The sequence below is a fragment of the Podarcis gaigeae genome (genome assembly GCF_964106915.1).
Source record: "Podarcis gaigeae genome assembly, chromosome: 2".
NCBI classification, from domain to species: Eukaryota; Metazoa; Chordata; class Lepidosauria; order Squamata; family Lacertidae; genus Podarcis; species Podarcis gaigeae.
This window is the reverse complement of record NC_139679.1, coordinates 40,366,342-40,391,246: the sequence shown is the minus strand read 5'-3', so window position 1 is coordinate 40,391,246 and position 24,905 is coordinate 40,366,342. Positions and strand designations below refer to the sequence as shown.

At 44.8% G+C, this 24,905-nt stretch overlaps 1 protein-coding gene across 1 annotated transcript in view; it reads right to left on the bottom strand.

The window, feature by feature from the left end:
* Positions 1-19,324, bottom strand: part of METRNL (meteorin like, glial cell differentiation regulator) — a 29,053-nt gene extending 9,729 nt beyond the window's left edge. Inside the window, exons 1-2 of the mRNA XM_083725944.1 lie at positions 18,858-19,324; positions 11,178-11,566 (exon numbers count right to left, since the gene is read on the bottom strand). Coding sequence (XP_083582070.1) covers positions 11,178-11,566; positions 18,858-18,991 — 523 coding nt within the window. The 5' untranslated portion in view covers positions 18,992-19,324. The remainder of the gene's footprint in view (positions 1-11,177; positions 11,567-18,857) is intronic.
* Between the last annotated feature and the right edge of the window lie 5,581 nt (positions 19,325-24,905).

Sequence of the window (24,905 nt, the reverse complement as noted above, 5' to 3'; positions counted from 1 at the left end):
CTTACTGAGGAATTCTCATCATCTACATTACACAATATGCAGATTTCAGTTACCCCATGGTCTAGCCTCTCTTGCCGGCAGTCATTCACCTCCAGCTACTGCCTGGAGGTAGGTTTGCCATTAGAGCTCCTCCAGAGTGAGAAGTGCAATGTATACTATTGGGTTTTTGTGTTCCTAATATTAGCACAAGGAAGAGTGGGGCCAGTAATTTGTGTGACAGTTCTTTTAAGACAGGTTATTTCGTGATTACCCAGCAAAGGATGCACCAAACCTTAAAAGAACAAAAATAACAAAATGCACCAAGCCCACTTTCTTCTCTAGGCCCAGTGTTAAGACCCAGCATCTTCAGAAAGCTGCTGGAGCCCCACAGCTAACACCTGCCCTGGGACCACTGCCTTTAAACATTTTGCTCCAAGGCACTGCCAAAAGGGTAGATACCAGCAAAATGGAATGTAACTAAGGAAGCAGCAAAGATGGTCAGGGGCCTTGAGACTGATCCACACCCTACATTTAAGCCACATTCAACACCCTAAGAATCCTGGGAACTGCAGTTTGTTAAGGATGCTGGGGAATGATATCTCTATGAGGTGGAAACTACTGTTGCCAGAATTCTTTCAGGGAAATAATGTGCTTTAAATGTATGGTGTGGATCTGGCCTAAGCTCTAGGATGAAAAGCTGGAGTCAGGCACATTTAGTCTGCAAATGAGACTATTAAGAGGCTGTCACATGCCAATTTTATTTTCCTGTTGCTCCAAAGGGTAGAATCTGAATCAATAGGTTTGAATTACGGGGGCGGGGGGGGGGGGAGTAAGTATTTAGATTGCAAATGGTTAAGGGCAAACCTCTTGATGGCATGAATAGTGGGTCAGACTGCCAAACAGACACAACACATTTCAGCCCTTCTCAGATGTTTTAAACTGAGTCTGAATGAGATGCAGGAGTAGTGGGCTTTCTGCAGTGATAGAGGGTTGGAGTAGATGCCATTTGATGCCCCCCCCCAACTCTGTAATTCTGTTATTCTCTCCAACAATAATCAGCTTCTGATATTAATGAAAAGCTATGAAAGCAGTAGAAGAGAACTTTTGTTTTCTTCTGGGATTTGACAAAAACAAGGTTTTTTAAAGGCACACTGAACTTAAGATTGTGTTTCTCTTGACCCATCACCATCTTCATTCCATCCATAAACTTGACTATGCCATAATTGCAGAACTGAGAATAACATCCAGCTGCTGAACAAAACGAACTAGCTTCTCTCACAATGTTTATAAGAAAAAGCTGTGTAAATTATAGGGAATGTCAGGGAGGAATAGACACACTGGAAACTTATAATGAGGAATCGTAAGTGGTTCCAAAGTTCTATCGTTCCCATTCAGAAAGTTAAGGCAGAGATCCTGCACCTAGGTACATATGTACTAACCTCATTAAAAATCAAAGCAATGTACACTTCCATTGCTGGGTGCAAGATCATAAACTTACGCCCATTTAAATCAACACGTAGCGACTATTTCAATCCAAAATCGAGACAAGGGCAAACTGGTTGCTCAACTATTGGCAGCTGTTTGAGTACCAGTGGTCAGAGTTTGATTATATTCATTATGGAAGGAAATCTGTTCCAACACTAGTGGCTCTTCTGTAATTATATGTGGGTTCAGAGAGTCCAATTTTCTCCAAGGTTGACAACAATTATGATCAAATCTGACTGGAATGGAAATGTTAGATGATGGGGAAAACTATGAACAGCTGGGAATTGTTTTAGGTAGGGTGCACTCAAGGGCCAAAAAGCCACAACTCCAAAACAAAATGAAGCTCTAGTATGCAAAAATGGGGGAGGGGGAGAGATGCTTCCTGAATAGTTCTAGTGCTACAAAAATCTAAAGTGCTTCTCCCCAAACAAACCACTCCAGCTCCTATCATGCCCAGCCAGCATGACCAACCATCATGGATGATAGGAATTACAGTCCAGCAACATTTGAGGAGTACCATGTTACCTAAGGAGATGATCTCTCCTATGTCACCACACTGAAAAAATGGACATCCCACCGACACCATTCTTGATGTGACCCAGAAGTCCCAGATTCTCTCACTGTTTCTGTGAAATGCCCCTTTGCCTCCTATCATAAAAATGCACCAACCTTGCCCTAACACTTCAACAAGTTCACTATTTCAATGGACAAGTAATTGCGTTAGACCAGAGTCATACAGAAGCTTGATATCAGCACACTCAAATGTAAGATTTAATGGGTGAACGGGTTCAATGTCTGCTGGTCTCTGGCACAAGTCCACTAAAAACCAGAGCAACACACACCTGAGGAAAGCTTAAGGTTTCACTGTGGGGATCCTGGGGTTTGCCACTACTACTGGGGCCTGAAGTAAACATAATATATTCACAAGGCTTAAGCGCTCTCAATGGTTCTTTTGGATTTGACAAAGTTATTAATCTCAAATTCTCTTTCATTCCTGTTAAGGCTTGTGGCTTATTGTCATAAAAAGGTAAAAAAAGCTAAGAAAAACAAAAATTCATCTCATTTTGAACGTTCACCATATAAAACGATCCCTGCATCCTTCGACTGACTTTGCCCGCTGGGACTATGGTATTTCATTAAACGTATTTACAGGTTAACCTGTTTTTCTTTTTTAGAAAATTCAAGTCCGGAACCCCATGTGCAGCAGGGCTTGGTCTGTGTCCTAAAGAATGGACTGCTTTAGTTTCTTTTGACCCTTCCTAAGGGAAAATGCTTTGTGTAATGTGGAAAAAGCAGGAAGGCAAACCTTGGGCCAGGGAGACATGGGTTCAAACCAAAAACCTGTCTCGGCTTTGTGGCTCTGAACAAGTCACCATATGCACATCAGCCCTGCCTTTTCCATCTCTGACCCATCCATGATGCAGGGAGCGTATACAAAGGTTCCCAAAACTTCCCTGCAATCAAAAACTCTGTGCAGGATTACAGACCTCCCTTTGGACCATGCTGTTAAATACAACCTGGTTGAGAGGTTTGGATACAGTTCAGCCAGTTTAGAAGTAATAGGAAACTAAAGCTTGCCCTGACATCAGAAGTCACTGAAAGATCATCTTTACTGATAGTGCTGTGAACACACCAAAACCTGGTCCCAAACCATCACTCCCTGGCTCAACCGATCTCTCTTTCAGAAATTTGGATCTTCTATACTCTGCATTGTATGTCCTTTTGCTATGGACAAAAGGGAAGATCTTAGAATTATCTTGTTCCATTTAGTTAGAAGGAGGGGGGCGGCTTGTGGGCACACCACAAGTTTCCTGCCCTTTTATACTTGTAAGTTCTTATCTGCTATTTTGCTGAGCACAAAAATAACTTTCCCTTGCCCTCTGGTATCAGGACAATAAAACTAAGCCCTGGTATATATTAACCCAAGCTGGAGCCCTGCCAGGAAAGTGTCTCAGCCCCATATGGAATCCAGATCGGAGTGGAATTGAATTAAATGACTAGGAGCTGGTTAAAGTTAAACTTGGAAAGCAAGTTAGTGAAAGAAGATCAAAGTTTAAGGAAGCCTTTCAAAATAACCTAAGCAATCTTTTACGAGCGGTTTCTGAAAGAGGCTGGAAGTGTGGAGGAGGCATGGATTTTGGTTCATTTCAGACTTTTTTCGCGGAATGTTGGGCAAAAGTATAGCAACATCTGGAATTGCATACGCAGACAAGGCTTTAGCTGAAGCGTGGAACGTGCCACAGCGGCTGCTGACTAAAAGGGAAAATGCAGTCCACGAAGCTGTTCTCCTGGGCCAAGTCTCACTGAAATGAATGAGAACTACCTCAAAATAGGCTTTCACCATACACACACAGGTGCGGGGAGAGGGAGAGAGAGAGAGAGAGAGAGAGAGAGAGAGAGAGAGAGAGAGAGATCTAGCTCTTCCTTCGTTTTTCTTTTGGTCTCAAATAATAAAAATGTTGTTTTTTGTATTACAGCAAAACTTCAGAGAAGTCACCCTTGAACCCAAAAAGTTGCCTTATGTAATCATTTCAGACTGCCTTTGGTGTACACTGTGCCCCCAAACCCCCAAATTCTGATGCAAGGTAATCCAAATTCTGCAACCTAAATAAAATATCCTTATCGTGCCACATTTATTCTGTTTCTGCTAAAGCGCTGGAATGGGATGAAGAGTCATGCAGAGCACAGAAGTCCCACCCTCTGGTCGTTCTGCTTGGTGCTCCTTGAATTCAAGAAGGCACACACAGTTAAACTAATCTCTGCCATCAAGTGCTAGGAACCTGCTTCTTCAACACTTTGATCCTATATGTGAGTACTCAGACCCAAGGGCCACTGAACTCTGCAAAGCTCATGCCTTCCTATGGGACAGCAGCCTCATATTTTCTCTGTCTCCTATTAAAACTACATCAGCAAAAGTGACCACACTTTTGAGAAATCCAGCGAGGAGCTTCAGAGTTCATTTGCTCCTCATTAAGGTGGCTTGAAGTTTCAGGGTGGTTTTTTTTTGGGGGGGGGGAGGGTGTTGTAATGCCAGTTGCCTGTGAATTGTTGCATTATTCATCCCGCAGGTGAAACTTGGTAGCAAGCCATACTGCTGCTCAGGGTAACCACAAGCATGAATCAGCCTTACACAGTGGGCTTTCATCCAGAAACAATCCCAGAGCTTCAAGGGGATGAGATCCAAATACTAAATTCTGAATACAGGCAGGTGCCCTGACATCAACAGGGGATGCGCAGCCGAAACCCCATGCAGATATATTATTGGGAACTGTTCAAAACCTATGCAGGATACTGGGCTGGGAAAGGCTGTAGTACTTAGACAAGTACCTGTACATGTCTCACCTAATCAGTTTTGGTTTTGGTTTTTTTTTTAAAGGGCACTGCAAGAGAAAGATGCAAGTATGATGTTAGCTGGCTAAAAATTGATGTTAGCTGGCTAAAAACAAGGATACAAGCTTGTGTTTCCAGTAATCTGCATCATATTACTCCGAGTACCTGCAGAACCTGCTGACCTTTTTTAAAATGCATGTATGTCTGAAGGATTAGAATAAGAAAAAAGGGCTCATTTATTAATTTTAAATAACCTGTTTGGCCTCTCCAGAATGGGATGCGTCACTGTTAGGGTGGGAGGGCTCCCCTCTCTCTCTTTTTTTCTTTCTCTCTCTCTCTCTCTCTCTCTCTCTCTCTCTCTCCTCCCAGCCACTGCTTTTGGGTGTAACCTTGCTTTGGCTCTGAAAACATAGCCTTTTTTGTGAAAAGGTCATTATGAGCCTTTTGGCAGGCAAAACTCTGCAAAGCAGGTTCCAGGGGCCTGTGCAGCCTCAAATAAGCTACAGCAAGTGACTCTCTTTTGCTCACACATCCTTCCGCCCTTTCCTCTCCTGCCAACAAAATTTAAGCCCAAAAGAACAGGGTAGGTGGGGGTGAATCATTAAACAAGATTCAGTCGAATGCCTACTTGACATTTGAAAGAGAAGCCGTGTCTGAGAGGAAAGGTGGGGGGTGGGAATAAGCTTTTATTAATTGACAGGATTGCAAGGCGTAGAAGTGACTTTATTGCCACCTTAGGCCTACTCAGACCATACATTCTACCCCAAAGAATCTTTCCACACGATGAGAGGGGAGGGAGAAATTTCAAAGCTTACACAGTCCCCTGTGCTTTTCTTGGTTTTGGTGCTATATTTGGAACACGAGAGATACTAAGCTCACATAGATGTGTTTATGCTGTTCCACTGACCATGGTTCATACCTTGGAATCAGGCTGTGTGCTCTCCACCACCCCCTCCCCCCACAAGCAAATTCCTCCCTTCATTCTGTTCTGCATATTAACCCATGGTTACATCTCCCCCAGGGTTAACCACAGTTAAAAGAGAGGAAGCTTCATTTTTACAGTCAGGACACCATGGTTCTCCCGCAACCATACATTGGTGTGGATCACAGGGTCAAGAGAGACCCTGAATTCAAATCAATGCATGTCCTTGGATAAGAGCTATAGCTCAGCAGAGTGCGTTGCATTCAGAAGGTCTCTGGTTCAATCCATGACATCCCCAGGTAGAGATGGCGAAAACCCTGGTCTGAAACCACGGAGAGCTGCTACAGTCAGTGTGCTAAGCTAGTTGGGCAGTGGCCCGACTGCATTTAAGGCAGCTTCCTAATTTCTGTATCTTATCAGGCATTCTGTGACATTCCTCACCTGCTTGGGGATTGTGCCCTTCCAGAATCTGTCCCAAATGTCATCATGTGCAACTGTTGAGGTGTGTGTGTGTGTCACCTGTACACATCCATCCTTCATCTCTTTTTCCCACTCACCCACCCACACTTTTGCCTCATACCAGAGAAAAGGCTTTTCAAGAGCTATATTCCTCAAACATTAACCTTTGGAAAATAAGCTGGTTACTGTTCGCACTTAACTTGAGCGGCATTTCAATGTGGGCATTTATAAATGTTTTCAACTCGCTACCGGACATTAAAATATAGCAAAGCCATAAACCGGCAGACCTGCCTTACAAGAAGTAGATCCCATCAAGATAGAGGAAATGTTTGTTAAAGTTTGACTTGGCCTAATGCAGAACAACCCCTGAAGGTAACAGGGGCTTATATTTCTGAATTCCAGTAAATTAAGTTTGCAGATCTTGGCTAAGGCACAGGGAAGCAGTTTTCCAGTGAAAACTAAGGAGCTTGGAGTTTAAAAAGCACTTTGAATATACAGAGCAAACTCTCATGGAGTAAAGTGCTTTTCAACATGAGTAAGGGGATTGGAATCCTAGATGAACAGCTGCAAAGAAAGATTATTCAAGCTCAGTGAGGGACCCCAACTTTCCTTCCTTTCATTAAAAAAAAAGAAAGAAAGATTTGAGGCAGCACTGTATTTTTGTGTGCGCATTTAGTGGTTACCTTTGAGCGAGCCTCAGCCCCAAACCTTCTTTGTTTATTCTCAAGTGCTTTAGTAAAGTTCCCATTCCAGATTTATATGAGAGAGTGAGACAGAGTGGAAAGGGAGGGAGGGGGCTGTCTCTAATTTTATTAGTTTTCCTCTCAGTTGGTAGTGCCACTGGCTATATAGCTTTCAAGCTGATCTCAGAAGATTTCAAAGAAAGTTACTCACTACTTTGTCCTCTTCTTAGGAGAAGTAGCTGTTTTCTCACACACACTCAGAAGCCCCATGTTGAATTTCTATTGCAAATTACCCCATGTCCTGATTCATCATTATGCCCCCACCCACACACAAAAAATACATCACTGGTTCCCAAAGATGAGGGCATGAAAATGTGTAGCATATTGATGCAAGGAAAGCAGGCAAAAAGATGTTACAGAGAGAAAATGCAAGTTATTTGTAACGTGTAGCTCTGCCCTTAGATCCTACACATCACACAGTGGCCTGGTTCACACATAAGGCTAAGCCATTGTTTGTTTGTTTGTTTGTTTGTTTGTTCGTTCTTTTTTTAAAAAAAGAATGCTTTAACAATTTGTCCCACAGATGGTGGCTTGTTCTTTGCCTGCTCTTGTGCTTTGGTAGTTTAGTGAGCACCTGGTGGTGATCGTGCAGGTGTTAAGCATGTCACGGTTGGGAAAGGTTGCTAGGTTTGCACATAGCACCAAGACATAGGCTGTGGCTTCATAGACCATAGCAAGTCAGAATTAAGCTGCTGTGTAGGGCTTGCTCATAGCACTAAGCCATGGTTTAGCACTGTGTGTGAAACCAGTATCTCCTGGATGATGTTATATAGTTCACTTTCAGCACCACAGTCCTATGTGAACTTTGTGGTTTTGTGCTTACAGGAGGGGGTGGCATGAGCATCAGACACACTCTTTTTGGCACATATATAGAAATGCTGCCTAATTACTCCTTCCTATTTACATAACTCCAGCCTTAGGTCAGCATACATCAGTGGACCAGTAATTCACTTTCAGCCACTGAAACTAGCAGCAGACACAACTCACATGTTGCTATTCATTAAAAAGGTAATTCCCAATCTTTGCTCATTTCAGAAAATATTTCAAGCTCACTTATGGAGTGGAGGGAACCCAAGTCAAGTGCATACACAATGGAGATCACCTGCCATGGCTTCTGCCAATCCTATGCCCTGGGATTTAACATCAAATGACAACAAAGTCCACTGTATAGCATGTCTTTGAATGAAACTCCCAAAAAACACAGAACATAAATGGGTATGTGCCATAGGAATATGGCTAAACCAACAGAACATGGTTTACAACACAGTGTTTGTTCCCTGCTTCAAGAAGCTTGCTTGGGGAAGTCTAGTTTTCATGGCGTTATTTGCAAAGCCCAGATTGAGAATGTAGGAGTGTAAACTAATAAAATGCTGGATCTACTAATTAAAACCATGGCACTCTGCCAAGCACTGCTTATGTGCTGATGCACTCTGCAATGTCATAATTCTGGGGGCACAACAGGTCATTAAAGTATTAATATGATGACTCGGGTGCTTTGATGACAGCTAGGTTAGGAAAAGGAGCAGAAAAAAAATTAAGGGCAGGGTTCAGTAATATCATGCGGGTGCAGGAAGAGAGGCAAGTAGTCATTTAGCTGATGAGAGTACATGACTGCAGGGAGGGGGAAATAAGTTCAATTTATATGAAACCTCATTAAGCATAAACTTCACAGCTGCCTTCTTTTAGCCCTTCAAAACTATTATCTCTCAAGCTAGGATCAATTCACACCTTTCTTGAACTCTACCACCTCCCATTAGTCAATACTACACATGATCCCTGGAAGCAAGTTCCATTGAACTCAGTGGGATTTGCACCTGAAATGCATAAGAATGTGTTGTAAATGTGGTGTAAAAAAAGAAGACAGAAATCACTAGAACTTAACTGATGGGTCCTAGCTACCAAACATGAGACAAAACAAAAAAATTTCCTTCCAGTAGCACCTTAAAGACCAACTAAGTCAGTTCTTGGTATGAGCTTTCGTGTGCATGCACACTTCTTCAGATACACCATGCACACGAAAGCTCATACCAAGAACTGACTTAGTTGGTCTTTAAGGTGCTACTGGAAGGAAATTTTTTTGTTTTGACTATGGCAGACCAACATGGCTACCTATCTGTAACTGAAACATGAGACAGCCTTTCTTTGTGTACCACAGTAAACCACGAACTATGGCTTACCTCCCATGAGCCGAGGTGATCACACTTGCTTTATTCCTCCTGCTCACATTTGGGAGAAAGAAACCACCATCCCTGGCTTAGCATTGCATTGGAACTGAAGCTTGTTCTTGGCTTATCATTATGGTTTGTCTGGAATAGAATAAACAATGGTCCCTGGCTCAGATGCAACACTAAACAATGGAGTGTGGTTCATTTCTCCCTAGTTTCAGTGGGGAAGAACTGGGTGCAAAAGGGCTTATAAATTTATAGCTGAATCTACAGAAATCATCAGCAGGTGGTTTGCTAGAATATAGGCAATCATATGCTAAAATTACTATCTTATACCTCAAGTCCCAATAAATTAAGTGGGACTTAATACTGCACGGAAGTAGGAATGCACTGCAACAGATTTTGTTGCAATGTAGTCTCTAGAAACATTTTAAGATTCCAAAATATCCAACTTTAAAATATCTCAGAAAGCAAAAAAAAAAAAAAAATTCATAATTGAGAGCAAAATCTCCAATAGTCAGTTGCAATGCCAAATGCGCCACCTATCAGCTGCTGTGGAGAATTGCAGCAGCTGTTGCAGCCAAAGTAGAGTTACACGTGCAAGGTCACCCAAAAAAACAGATGTCTGCAGTCTACACATTTTGAATTGACAGACAGCCAACATTACTTTGCAGAACCAAAAATTTCCACTCAGTAAGAAAAAAAAAACCCAAAAAGAATGCCTGAAGCACAGATAGGAGCTGGACTCAAAAGTTGTGTGTGTAAAACTGACTTTGAAATGCAGGTTATTAAGTGGTGCTTCAGTAGCCACAAAACATTTGTATCATGCCTCATCAGAATCAAAGGATAGGAACTGACCTAATATGATGTGAAATTTCAAGACCACAACCAGCCCAAGCCAGGTGCCTGAAAAACTGCCCACTCATGAATTTGTCTGAAAACTGGTGGCAGTACCCAGCAGCACCCTGGCCTTTCCCCGTTTGATACAAAAGGTATCTGTGCCCCCTAGGATGCTGTTAATAACTCAGTGCATATTCTTTAGGCCATGCATTCTTTATTCAATGCAGTTTTGAGGATGGAGGGAATAGAACACACGAAGATACAAACTTTTGAAACAAATGGGTTTTTTTATATGTTAGTGTAAAAATGGTGGGTCAAAACTCAGTACTGGGCCATGGCCTGCTCTGTGGTGGGTCACAACAGCAGCACTGCCACCATATAAATATCTGGCTGAAAACCTAAGTAGTAGGTCCCTAAGGCCTGTTTGGGCTAAAGGCACAGAGGCACCGCTAAATTACACCACATGGCAAGATGCATCATATCAACTGTACATCTTTACTGAGATTGAGGAGATTATGAGATGTGATAAGGCAGGCCTTGCCCCAGGAGAAGAACCACTCCTTTGCAACAAAAGAGTAATTAGGTCAAGGAATAGGAGGAACAGAAGCAGAACAATAGGAGTGGAATGAGGAAGGAAGTCTTTGTCCAGCAACAATTGGCTGAATCACTTGCCACTGAACCACTGTACATGCAGGACAACAGGCTGATGTGATTATCCCAATGAGGTACATGCACTTTCCTACTGGGAAGTCTATCATGTGCAAAGTAGCTCCAAGTTTACAATTCATGGCCTCTCTTTTCAGTCATTTATGTTATCATTTTGATTTGGGGCCTGTCTCACAATTCATACTTGTACACAAGGTGTGAGGTAGAGAGAAGGCAATAATATTTTTTTTTAAAAAAGGGCAGGGAATTTGTGACTTGGTACCTTGAGGTAAAAAAAAATAATAAAACAGTGAACACAGGCTGTTCATTTCAGGAGCAACAAGCAAAGTTGCATAACACTGACCTGCTAGAAAGGTAAGAAATATCTGTTTATTTCTTAACATTAGCAACTCTTTCTTCCTAGGAGCTCTTCTTCACCACAACCATTTCTGAAGAGGATAACTTTCTTTCCAGCTACTTTGCGTAACCAGACAACTGATGGACTGTAGAACCCCCCCCCCCAGTGTACTATTTTCACATTCACTTTAGCAGACACTGAGCATTCAGAACCGGGACAGTGCAACTGCAATGGATCGCCTAGCAACTTACCAGAAACCATGTGCAAATCGGATGCCATCCCCTTGTTTATCAGTTCATACTGGAAGCCTGTGATCTTCCTGCTAATGTCCTGCTGAGGGGTGGCCTCGACAAAGAGTCCGCCTTGTTCAAAGCTGAAGCAATGCACTCGGGCGGGGCTGTGATCCCCATCTTGGACCAGCAGTTTCAGTTCTCCAGTTTTTTCCAAATAAATATTTGCTCCTGCGGAGTCCTTGAAGGGCTTTATGCAGACAGTCCAATGCTTGGAAGAGGAAGATACAATACTGGGTCGCAGGTTCACTATCAGCGCTCCTGTGGGATACATCCAGTCTATGGATCCTTCGGCGCAGCGGAGGTAGACCTGTTCAACATCTTTTTTGTGAGACTCGTGTGTTAGTCCACTGGGGGAGGAAAGGAAAGATGGAGAGTTTACTGTAAGAGCGCCTCCATTTATTTCAAGAGAATACTGTATATGCTCAGATAAATAAGTTGTGGGGATTTGAATAGTGGCTGCGGAACACGGCAAGGCCATGAAGTTTGAAAAGGCTTTCAGTTGTGAATTCAACTCTGGTGCTTAACTGAAAAAGTTGCAACAAGGGTAGCCAACATGGTACCCTTCAGATGTCACAGACTACAACTCCCATCATCCCTGAACACTGATCATGCTTGGCTGGGGCTGATGGGAATTGGGAGTCTAACAACATATATAGGACACCACACATTGGCTACCCTTTGGTTACAATAATAATTTCCATTATCTGGGGCCATGCAACATCTTTGGGAGGTTCAAATTATTAACATTTATAATAGACGTTGAGTGACAAGGCAACTCGCTCACAAAAGCTGTGGATAACAGGTAACACTGAGGTTTGTTCAGTCCTCCACCGCATTCACACCAGCCACCCAAATCTCCCCATGTTTATGTAAATCAGCCTTCCCCAAATTTTGGTTCCCACCAGATGTTATTGAACTCCAAACCCCATCATCTCTGACCATTGGCCATGCTGACTGGAGCTCATAGGAGCTGGAGTGTAGCAACTTATGAAAGCAGATGAAACAACTGAGAGAATATAAGTGATGTTAAACCCCAGGAGTCAAATGATTTTGCTGCTATGCAAGAGCGGGGGAGAAGAAGAGGATACATATTTAAGCTCAACCGGTGTTTAAAATTAGTTGTGGGAGACATTACTGGGAAGGAGGAGAGGGAATAGGAAGCAGCACACAGCCCAACATATGGTTTCCATTTAAGAGCGAAGTGGCTGACATTATTGGGAATGTCAGTATAACATTCTGTTCAGAGGTTACATGAGGAAGCTCCAAAAAAGTCAAATTCTAATAATCATCATCATAATACTGTCTACAAACGCATGCTGCTGAATAATCCTGAAAGCCACATCAAGAGCATAGATGCTTGTGGGAGAAGGAGCTGGTTCTTGACCTCTGTGCTTTTGCCCACCAACACAAAGAAACACTTGATATATTTGAGATCTGCATCACTCAGCTGGGACATGAGATGCAGACAGTGTTCTTTGCCACAGTGTGGTCTGGTGGTGGGCAGATTGTTACACTGAGCTGGATTCAAACCCCTCTTCTCAAAAGGAGGAACTGACTGATTTTGACTAGTTGTGCCCTTATCACCCACATTTACAAAAATGAAGTCACAGTCTCACTCATAGGGATGTTGTATGGCTACAGTCATGCCAGGGGAGCCACTACCTACAGTGGCTACAGTGTTCGGTTCAAAAATCCAACATACATGAAAGTCCCACTCCTTTAACCCAAGCACATCTGGCATTCTCAAGGGCAAAGCAGCTGACAGCATGCTAACTCGGCTCTGCAACCCATCAAACCTCAGATAATCTACATTTTAGTAATGACTTTACTGTGGTTGCATCAAGCGAAGAAGTTGCTGTATTTCCCCCTAAAAGCAGTTTGCGTTATCAACATCATATGAGCAAAATACTATTCCTGCTCCAAAATGTGATCATTCTTCAGCGGGGGTAAAGTTATCTAGAAAGGAAGATATAAGTCATTGGAGAAGAAAATGGGAGTTTCGCTTTGAAGTTTCCACAGTACGCAAGCTTGACATTGGGACAATGGATTTATGCATGAGATGTCTGCAAGCTTTACTTGCTACTGAAAGTTGAAAGTGGGTGCACTGTAGACGTTTTCACTGGGGCCAATTATATCCCACAAGCCGCAAATGGGGTAAGGCAAAATTGGGAAGAACAAGCAGTTAGGGGTAACATGCCAAGTTCCTAATGGAATGGAGAACACTGAATGCAATTTCAAGAAACACATAGATTTCCTTGGCTAAAGACTCGTGACCTAGTTAAAGCTGCCACTCACTAGAGTTGGTCAGGATGAAAGTACATCTTTTGCATGGGGTGGTCAGAAGATTCATCACCAAAAGGTATGAAACATTAAATTAAATATCTAATATGTAAGAGGCCTGACAGGACAACAATGCATTTAATTTAACTTCTGTTGTTTTCTGGCTAAATAAAAATGGAAGCAGAGATCTTGGGGTGGAGGGTGGAGAGAAATAAAGTAAAAAAAGTAGGTCTGGCATTTTTTATTTAAACATCTTAGGACTTTTGTGATCTTTAACTATGGAGATTGGAGATTGGCCACCACAGTATAGGTACTGATGCACTACATCTCTTCACAGATTGTTGGCAGTACCTGTAACCTCATCTGCTGCCACAGGGCAATCTATTCCCAGTGCCTGGGGTGACACAAAAAGAGACCTATTTCTTCCAATGTAATCAGACTGAATGCAGACGGGAGATTATGTGGGGAAAGCCCTAACATTCTGCAGTAACAAACGTCTTATGAGGGCAGACTACAAGGATACAGATGGGATGTAGAATACTAGGGCTGGTCACAGCCTTCCTGGTTGAAGGAATTTCCCCAATTCCCCCAGGAATCAATTGCCTCAAGCTGCTTATTTAAAAAAAATGCTTGCTTACAAAATCCACTAATTAATAATGGGTGCAGTTTATTGATTACATTAAAGGTAAAGGTAAAGGTACCCCTGCCCGTACGGGCCAGTCTTGACAGACTCTGGGGTTGTGCGCCCATCTCACTTAAGAGGCCAGGGGCCAGCGCTGTCCGGAGACACTTCCGGGTCACGTGGCCAGCGTGACATCGCTGCTCTGGCGAGCCAGAGCCGCACACGGAAACGCCGTTTACCTTCCCGCTGGTAAGCGGTCCCTATTTATCTACTTGCACCCGGAGGTGCTTTCGAACTGCTAGGTTGGCAGGTGCTGGGACCGAGCAGCGGGAGCGCACCCCGCCGCAGGGATTCGAACCGCCGACCTTTCGATCGGCAAGTCCTAGGCGCTGAGGCTTTAACCCACAGCGCCACCCGCGTCCCTATTGATTACATTACTATATAGCTAAACCTTGTTTCAAGGACCTCACAGCACAAGAGCAGTTTAAAGGGCAAACCTAACTTGGAATAGACAGGAGTGAGAAGCTGGACATGCAGCTAGGCACCCCAGGACCTTTGGCTCACACTCGGCCAGGATGACCACTGAGTGGCTCTTCCTTTCCTTTGTTCTATGCCAGCTCCAGACTGGTGCAATGGAGGAGCCTAGGAATGGAGCTCCTCAGAGGGATATCTAGGGCAGGGGTCAGCAACCTTTTTCAGCCATGGGCCAGTCCACCGTCCCTCAGACCATGTGGTGGGCCGGACTATATTTTTGGAGAAAAAATTAATGAATTTCTATGCCCTACAAATAACCCAGAGATGCATTTTAAATAAAAGGACACATTCTACTCATGTAAAAACATGCTGATTTTGGGACCGTCCGCGGGGCCGGATTGAGAAGGTGATTGGGCCGCATCCGGCCCCTGGGCCTTAGGTTGCCTACCCCTGCTCTAGGGAGCACTGGATGCAAAGCCTTCCCTGAAAACAGCCTACCACACCAACAACCTTTTCCAGTGTCAGATAACAACCTTGGACAGGGAAGGATTGCATTATTAAGTCTCACAACAACCCTGTGAGGTAGAAGTTGGTTAAGCCGAAAATGTAAAACCTTGCCTGTGATCTATCCAGCGAACGTCAAAGCGCAGCAGGATTCTGAACCTGGTATTCCGACTTCCAAACTCATCCTTCTAGTTGAACCAGGATGCCAAAGCAGCTATCCATTAAATAGTAACCGTTGACTATGGCAGCTGTTGTGGTGCCTGCCGGATGTTGCTGGACTGCAACTCCCATCATCCCTTACCATTGGCCATGCAGGCTGAGGCTGCTGGGAACTGGAGTCCCAAAAAAGCATTTGATGGACAGCACACCAGCCATCCCTGTAAACAGAGAGGTGCATAGGCTGCAGCATCAGTCCTTGTCCATTCCAGAAGGCCAAAAGCTCAATTTGTTACCCGTGTGATGTTCTTAGATCTATATAAGCACATAGGAAGAGGATCAGACCATAGGTCTGCCTAGTCCTGTACCCTGACTCTCAAAAATGGGCCAGCCTTATGCCTCTGGGAAGCCCTCAAGCAGAATACACGGGGGCAACAGACCTCTCATTGCTGGTACCTGGACTGTGATCTGGGATGTGGCATATATGCATCAAAACTAGCAGCAGTTAAAGCCCTACCCTTCCAAGAAAAAACTGCCTTAAATCAAGTCAGGCTATTAGTGTATTCACACTGACTGGGAAGCAAGTCTGCAGGGTTTCACACAGGTGTCTTTCCCTCTGCTACCTGGAGATGCCAGGGATTGAATTTGAGACCCTTTGCATGCAAGACAAGTGCTCTAGCCCTGAGCTACAGCCCTCCCCACACTACTCTGCAGCCTAGGCAGTATGGCTCAGACCAGAGGCACCTGTTTTGGTCAGTTCCACCTATTTTTCAGACGTCAGATGTTCTCTGCTTGTGCAAGCACAATAATGTGTCATTCCACGAAACTAAAATACATGATGACAGACGGGGGGGTGAGGAGGGGGGAAGAGGAGAATGGCTGGGTCAGCCTCACAACAGGAAAGTGACAGGAAAGTGAGTCATGTTGGCTACACACATTCCCTGTGGCTGGCATTCAGAACACTGACGAGCTTAGAAGAGAGACTTCATTCATCAGCATAGCAATATATTAATGAGCTGGTAGCTGAAAGACCAAGTAGAAATCAGGAAGTCCTTGGGCTTAAATGTTTTGCCTCTATGAGGCAATTTTAAGCATGCCACTCTCTAGGACCCCAATCTAGGTTGGAAACACTATTATCCCACGTTATAGGTTTGTTGTTAGGGCTGGGTTTAGGGACAGGCAATCGAAGCGAATCCCGAGGGCTCTTAAAACTTATTTTTGTAGTAAACAACACTGATGCTGATAGAAAATGCTTCTGTTTCAGGCAGATGTATTTAGGATCACAGTCTGAGAATTAGTGGGTTTTGTTCAAAAAGCTACCTATTTCAGCAAACCACATGGTCAGGAAATGTGGCTGTGAAACTGTTAAAATTATGCCCCGAGTCAATTGGCCATTACAATTATCTGATTCCACCCCCCACCCCCCCATAGCAAGTGGCCCATGTCACTATTTTCAGCTATTATCTTTCTAGATAATGCAAAAAATATATAAAAATGCCAATGTACATGTGACAATCCTTGACACTCAAGATAATTCATTACCATCTGGATTCCTGTCCCCAAGAAAAGAAAACAGAGGTGCCTGGATTCTCTCTCACACCCTAAACAACAGGAATCAGCTGAAAAGAATGTAACAAAAACCTTATTTCCGCCTCTTTGATCTTTAGCTATTCCCCCAAATAGTCAAGTTATTACTCAAAGCCACCCAATTTATGTATTAGTTTTAAACTCTTCCACCGGTAACCCCATTTGAGGGTTTTTTAAGTGTCCCAAAGAAACCAAATATAGATTACAAATGCACTCCATTTAGCCATGGTTTCTGAATGAAAAATCTAGCCCTCAAAAGTCATGATCTATAAAAGGTTTTTGAAAACCATAAAGACACATTAAAATGATTACAGCGGATTAAAGGGGGGGGCGAGGAGCTTTTGGAGCCAAGCAGTTTTAAAAGATTTCACAACCAGAACGATTAGCATAGCTGTGGCAGACATGGAACACTGGGTAAGAATCTGCCATCAGCGATGCTGATTTAAATCTGAAGGAACAGGAGTGACGTGATGCCACAGGTGTAACAGAGACCAGACCAGTATCTTTCCAGAGATCAGTATTGTTCAGCAACAGGTGAACTCCAGAGGAAGTTCGGGCAAATGTTAAAAACACCCACAAGTACGCACCACTTTTACGATTTCCGAGGAAGAGCTAACTCCACCCAGAACAAAAAACAAAAAACACAACAGGCCTCTAAATTAGGATTTCGCCCCCTCCATAAAAAAAATTAAAAAATCTTAAGGTAAGCAACCCAATATGGCAAAGAAACAAAAAAACAACAACCCTGAATTAATCAAGTGTGTTCGAATTTGTGGGAGTGTGGGGGAGAGACCTGTCCTACTAATCAGGTGCGTTCCAAAGCGGGGGCGGGAATGTTAAGACAGCGAAATCCCACCGAGGGGATTTAAACAAAACCGAAGCCAGCACTCTCGCTCGCGCTCTCTCTGCGTTGCAGCTTCGCCAAGCGCGAACAATCCGCACCAACCCTGTCAACTCGCCTCCTAAAAGGGAGGACTTACAAGCCTATTGTGTTACAGCGAAGTGAACGCTTGAATGCAGAAGGTCAGCGGCGAGGAGGTGCAGAGTGTGTTATTCGGGTGTTGGGTTGCACAGATGTGGCCGGTGTCGCTGCGTGGTCAGTCCAGAGAAACGCTCTACCTTTGTCTGCGAAAAGCCAAGCCGCCCTCCCGCTCCCCCCATCCCACTCCCGCCTTTGCCCGTCGCTTTGGCAATACTCATCCTGAACCCTCCTGGAATGTTAATCAAAGTGTCCCCTCCTCCTCCTCTCCCCCCCCCTTCCCGCTTCCAATAAATCAGAGCAAACAGCAGAGGAGGAGGAGGAGAGGTTGCTTTTATCCATTCTCAACAATCAAATCCATGTGTCCGTGAGCCGCTGGAGCAAGTAAGCCCAGCGCGGGACGAAGCGCCTCTGCAATTCTTCTCTTGCCCCCACCCCCACAGCCAGTTACTCCAACCCGGAGCGAAACTTTACTTAACAAAACCCGGAGAATAACTAAGGGACACCCCCCCTCACTCCCTGCATTCATAAGGGCAGAAGTTGCAAGAGGAAGCAAGCATTCGCTCCGCGGTGAAGCCGGATCCAAGCCCCGGTTCTCTCGAAGAGCAAAAGGGAAGAAATGGTCGTAAAAACAGAGGCGGGGGGCGGGGAGGAAGAGCTCCAAATGCAGAGCCCATGAAAGTGGCCAGAGAGATATGGAAGGACAGCATCTGCCCGCCCTTTCTGCGCCCTTAGCAGAGGAAGGGCTGGAGGGTGCGCGCTCGGTTTAAAGGGAGCGTCGACCCCCTCGGAGGTGGCACGAAGAATTGCCCACCGAGAGAGTAAAGAGGATTGGCTCGGGCGTTGAGGAGAGAGGGAGAAGGGCGCATCCCAAGCCGGGCAAAAACCTTGCAGGGGCGCATCCAGGGAAGCAAAGGCTAGGTGCGGGGATATGCCCGGACAAAGACCGAGCAGTTGGCAGCGCACATGGAGCGCCGGGCTGATCCGTGTTGCCACCGGGCGCCGAGGGTTCCCCGTCCGCCCCGCGAGCTCTTACCTCCCCTTCCAGCTGCACAGATCGCTCGAGTACTGCGCCGTGCAGCCCCTGTCCAGCGCCAGCAGCCCCAGCAGCAGCAGGAGCGGCGAGGGCGGCGGGAGCACCAGCAGCCCAGGCGCCGGGGCTCTCCGCATGGTCCCCGCCGGGCTGCTCGGGAACAGTTCCACCAGACCAGGCGAGAGGAGAGTGCCCGCGGCCAGCGCTACATGGCGAGCGGCGAAGGCGGTCCGGATTGAGCCCTTAGCACGAGCTGCCCATCCCCTCCGTCCGGCCACTCACTCGGCGCAGCAGCCTACTAGAGCTCTCTCCAAGCCGGCGCTCGCTCTGGCTTCGCACTGGGCGGGGAGCCGGGCCAAGTCAAGAAACCACCCACTCGAGCGTCAGCTGAGAAAACCCGCACCGGAGTCTTCGCGGAGCGGACTCGGCTCCTCCCTGCACTGCCGAGCTGCTCTTGGAAGCACTTAGGAGAGACGGGGGTTCTTTTTGTGTCAAGGGATTTCTTTGGAGCACGTCACAGGCTCGGATAACATAGGAGTCAACTCCTAGGAGCCGGGGGGGGGTCTTCGGGACTCCCCAATAATATTTGAGGAGGCTGCCCTGCTCCAAGTGAATGGGCACTGCCAGCCAAATAGTGATCGATTATGCAAGGCAGGGCTTACCGTACTTGCCCACCCCCAATATTTTATCTTGATGATGGTCTGGGTAAAAGGTAAAGGGACCCCTGACCATTAGGTCCAGTCGTGGCCGACTCTGGGGTTGCAGCACTCATCTCTCTTTATTGGCCAAGGGAGCAGGCATACAGCTTCCGGGTCATGTGGCCAGCATGACTAAGCCACTTCTGGCAAACCAGAGCAGCGCACGGAAACGTCATTTACCTTCCCACCGGAGCAGTACCTATTTATCTACTTGCACCTTGACGTGCTTTCAAACTGCTAGGTTGGCAGGAGCAGGGACCGAGCAACGGAAGCTCACCCCATCGTAGGGATTCAAACTGCCAACCTTCTGATCGGCAAGTCCTAGGCTCTGTGGTTTAACCCAAAGCGCCACCCGCGTCCCTTTGGATGGTCTGGGACACAGGCACAAATCCAGCAAGTATGGCAGGGGGAGAGAAAGCAGCACTAACTAGATGTCACTCAGGTGTCACACCTGGACCGTTTCCTTGTATGGTTAATAAGCCAACAATTGCATGAAACCACAGTCTTGCTGATGGAAACCATACAAGAAGCCTAAACGTGCTTGGATTGGCACTGTAATCCTACGCATCAGTCTTAGCCAACCTGTGCCCTCGAGATGCATTGGACTGCAACTCCACCAGCCCTAGTTAGCATCTGGAAGGCACGAGGCTGGCAAAGATTGTTACACACTCATTTTGGAGTTGGCCCCAGCTAGCTTAATAAATTTACCTCCATATAGTTAAAGCTAGGGTTTTCCCAGGAGTGATGTATGGAAGTGAAAGCTGGACCATAAAGAAGGCTGATCGCTGAAGAATTTATATTGATGTTTTTGAATTATGGTGCTTGAGGAGACTCTTGAGAGTCCCATGGACTGCGAGAAGATCAAACCTATCCATTCTGAAGGAAATCAGCCCTGAGTGCTCATTGGAAGGACAGATCCTGAAGCTGAGGCTCCAATACTTTGGCCACTTCATGAGAAGAGAAGACTCCCTGGAAAAGACCCTGATGTTGGGAAAGATGGAGGGCACAAGGAGAAGGGGACGACAGAGGACAAGATGGTTGGACAGTGTTCTCGAAGCTACCAGCATGAGTTTGACCAAACTGCGGGCGGCAGTGGAAGACAGGAGTACCTGGCATGCTCTGGTCCATGGGGTCACGAAGAGTCAGACATGACTAAACGACTAAACAGCAACAAAAACATACATAGGGTTTCACTGCACATTAAGGGCAAGTAGAATGCTTAGCTGTATATAGCATGGACAAAACAAAAAAAATTCCTTCCAGTAGCACCTTAAAGACCAACTAAGTTAGTTCTTGGTATGAGCTTTCAGTGTGCATGCACACGAAAGCTCATACCAAGAACTAACTTAGTTGGTCTTTAAGGTGCTACTGGAAGGATTTTTTTTTGTTTTGACTATGGCAGACCAACACGGCTACCTATCTGTAACTATAGCATGGACGTTGACAACATTTGAGCTGCAATCCTGAATCTGTTTACTTGGGAGACCCATTGCAATCAATGGGACTTCTGAGTAGATATGCATGTGATTGTGATGTTGAGTCTTCTCTTTAATTATATATTGGAGGGGCTTTCTGTGCAGCCCCCAAAATGTAAGACCCTGCTGCATTGGCCATTGGCCCAACTAGTCTAGAATTGTGTCCTCATACTGGCCAACCAGATGCTGATAGGAAGCATGCAAGTAGGACTTGAGCACAACAGTCCCAGAAAACTGGTTAGAGAGAGAGGGATGCTTCAGGCTATGTTTATTATTTAGGACTACCTAAACCTCTGGTTCAATGTAATAAATAACCACTAATGTGTTATTTAAAATTTAGTCCCTCTTCTATCCCCTAGCCTCCCTAAAGCCCACTAGCCTGTCCTAACCTGGGTTTGTTTGAAGTACTGTATTAAAAAGTGAGTTGGAGTCCTGGCATGTGATTTTTGTGGTCATTGAGTATGAGTTTTTGTAGTAAAGACAGCATCCTTCTAAAAGGAGACAGTGACACAATCTACAGACTACTTCACCTAATAATTGGACCTGTAGCAAGCTGCTGTGTCTTTGTTGGCATGGCTTACCTGAGTAAATGTGTGCCTAATGTGGCAGTCCACAGGATCATATTTTAACAAATAAAGAGCATGTGAAGCTGCCTTATACTGAACCAGTCCATTGATCCATCTAGCTACACAAATTTATATTCTGATGGGCAATGGGTCTCCCAGTCCTCAGATCTTTCCCAGCCCCAATACCTGAGATCTCTGGACCTGGAGCTAGAAGGCACTCCAAATCCCTGTTCAGCAACAGAGCTGGGTCCTTATGTGTCCTTAACAGGGATATAGGAAGCTGCCGCTGATACATCTAGCTCATCGTTGTGCATGCAAGCTGGCAGAGACCCGCCAGGGTCTGAGAGAAAAAGCTTTCCCAGCCCTGCCTCAAACTGCAAGGGATTGGGACCTTTTGCATGCAACACATGTGCCCTAAAACTGAGCTACAGTTGTGGGTGGATCAGGTTTGCAGCCTCAGCAATGAGCTCACTTGCAGGTTTGGCTGCACCTTCGAGGAGCATAAACAGTTCCTGATCATAACAAAAAAAGGCTGTGTCAGCACAAGGAGGAAGGGTGCTTACTGGTTATTAAACACATTTCCAGGTGCACCAATAGGGCGCCCGCATGGATAATGATGGAAGCATTCCTGCCTCATTGCAACATAAATATTTATTAGTATATGCAAACCGGCATGGCATTGGAAGAGTGGTGAAGAGTGAACAGGTATGGTCAGGTGCCAACATAATGCTTTCAGGTGGTGTGGCAGTACCATAAGCTTTAATTAAAATAAAAACAAAGCAGCATTTGAACCGTATTTTCGGATTGGTGTAAAGCACAGGCCGTAAAACTTTTTCAGACTAAGTCTGAGGGGCACGTTCACTTTTGGTTAACTTTCCAGTGTGGGTGTGGCCAAAGCAAAAGGGGCAGGGTCAAAACAAAAGGGGCAGGCCTCCCAGAATTCTCACATAGACACTCATACATATCCACACAGAAACATACACACATTGCCTGTAAAGAGAGGTGATGATTCTGCTTAATTTCTTAAGAGTGAGATGCTACAGCTCATCATAGACAGGAGCCCCTCCTGGAAGCAAATATTGGGTGGGAAACTACAGCTAGTCACTGGGGAAGCCTGTACATGCTCAGAAATACGTTTCTTATGCTATTTCACCTCTGTTTCTTCATTATTTCACATCTGTGGAGTGGCCATGGATGGGAGAAGGGAGCTAAGTGGATAAAGAAAGGAGGATGGGACTCCCGAAACAACAAGAGCAACAAAGGAGCATCTTTACATACATCTGTGCAAGGGTGCCAACTTGAATAAAAATTTTGGGGGGCCAGATAAGCCCAGTCCCACATAATCAATCACAATACGCAGCACATGCACACCATTTGAATAGCAATGCCCATCAACTTGGGAGGGGGCAGCCTCTCAAAAAAATTTTGGTGGGAGGCCAAAGGCCCCTCGGCCCCTAGGAGTTGGCTCCTATGCATCTGGGCATCAGAGGCTCTGGCTAGTTTTTGTGGGGGGAAATCAGGTAGTTTCTGTAACTGTCAGTAAATCAAACTAACACATGGATTCAGACAAAACAGTGCATTTAAGTTCATGCAGAATCAGGGTCGGATTTAAGTTTGATGACGCCCTAAGCTACTGAAGGTAATGAGGCCCTTTATATGTACAGCTGTCCTTTGTCAACAACAAATTGTCACTGTTTTTTGTGTTGAATATATGCTATATGGTAATTTATAGGTATCTAATAGGTGTCTAAAGCCTACACAACACAAAACACTGTTGCTGTACGTAGGTTTTATTTTATTTGTTTTTTATCTTATATTTTGGAAATGTTTTTTTTTTCTTTCAATATTTTGGGGGATCCCAAGAGAGTGGGGCCCTAAGCTATAGCTTGTTTAGCTTATACGTAAATCTGGCACTGTGCAGAATCAGCAATGGGTAGCCCCCAGGCAGAAAATAATTCCCAAACTATGTTTTAAATGTTAATATATGTGAATGTATTCTTGTTTGAAAGGAGGGTCAGCTCCAAGAATCGAAAAAATGTTGCCTTCAACCACATGCTCCCATGCTGTTGAACTGGTAGCTGGGAACTTGGAAACCACTACACAGCAGAGATTGTCATTGTCACCCTGTGTCCATTATCACAGTGGGGAAAGTCAATTGTGTGAACCTGTTCTTGCACTGTAGTTCATCAGTGCTGGTATTCCTTTGCAAAGGAAACCCCCCCCCCCCGCGCGCCATTTACAAGCCTGGCGGTACTGTAAATGCTTGAGAAATACACACTAGCAGATTTTGGTTTGGGGGTTATGTTCCCATAGTGCTTATGACGGAGGAGGTTTCAATCTTACAACTGTATTACCATCCATTTGTGGATTATTATTTTTGTCCATGTCAATTTTGTTTTGCAAATTAGGGTTTCTGTTTGTTTTAAAAAACGAATCAGTTGATTGCAAAGCTTCAGTGTGGTTTACAGTAATTACATCAAATGATGATGCAGTAGCCGAAACATCTAATTACTGGGCTAAAACAACACTAAGAGGCATCATTCGGAGACGAAATATTGCAAAATTCTTTATTTTCTTGGGCATGTACTGTAATGAGAACTTACATTCTCAGAATCTTAATTTTTCTTAGAGGGATGTTTTATTCACCACAGGATTCTGTCTGTATGTACTGTACTACTTGGAGGGACAGAGAACCCAAAGAAATGTGCAGGGCTTTCTTGTTCCTCCTTAGATTATCTGTGTAGTTCCTTACCAGCCTCTGCTTCACCACAGTATTATCAGACTCCACTTCTATGATAGATTGCTTATCACAAACATTGTTTCACGTATGATACAAACAGGTCCTGATCATCTAAAAGCTATGCAAAGGGCTCCCAGAAAATGTCTACAGCTGACTGAATGATCCATTCCCTATTTCCAAGCGACTTATCTCTGCAACCAGTAATGAAATTAAAGTGAGTAGGGCCCCAATATATGTATTATTGGATGTGCCACAAAGTTTCATAGAGTTACAGCCCTGCTAAGAAATCAGCTTATCCTTCTCCAACCCATTTTTCTAAATAACCCTCTACTGCTGGAATTGAGAAATCCTGCCCTGGATTTTAATGCCTAGGAAAAACTGACTATTGAAGAAGCAAAGACATGGGCTTCAATCCACCTCACTTTTTGAAAATTAATGCCATGAAGGAGCAAGAAAATGACCAAACCTGTGTTTGTATCCGAGTGCTCACATGCAATTTTTGAAGTATGTGAACCTGCATTTGGGAGACTTACAAGATATGCAAACTCCCTCCCCCCCCCCTTCTGCTTTCA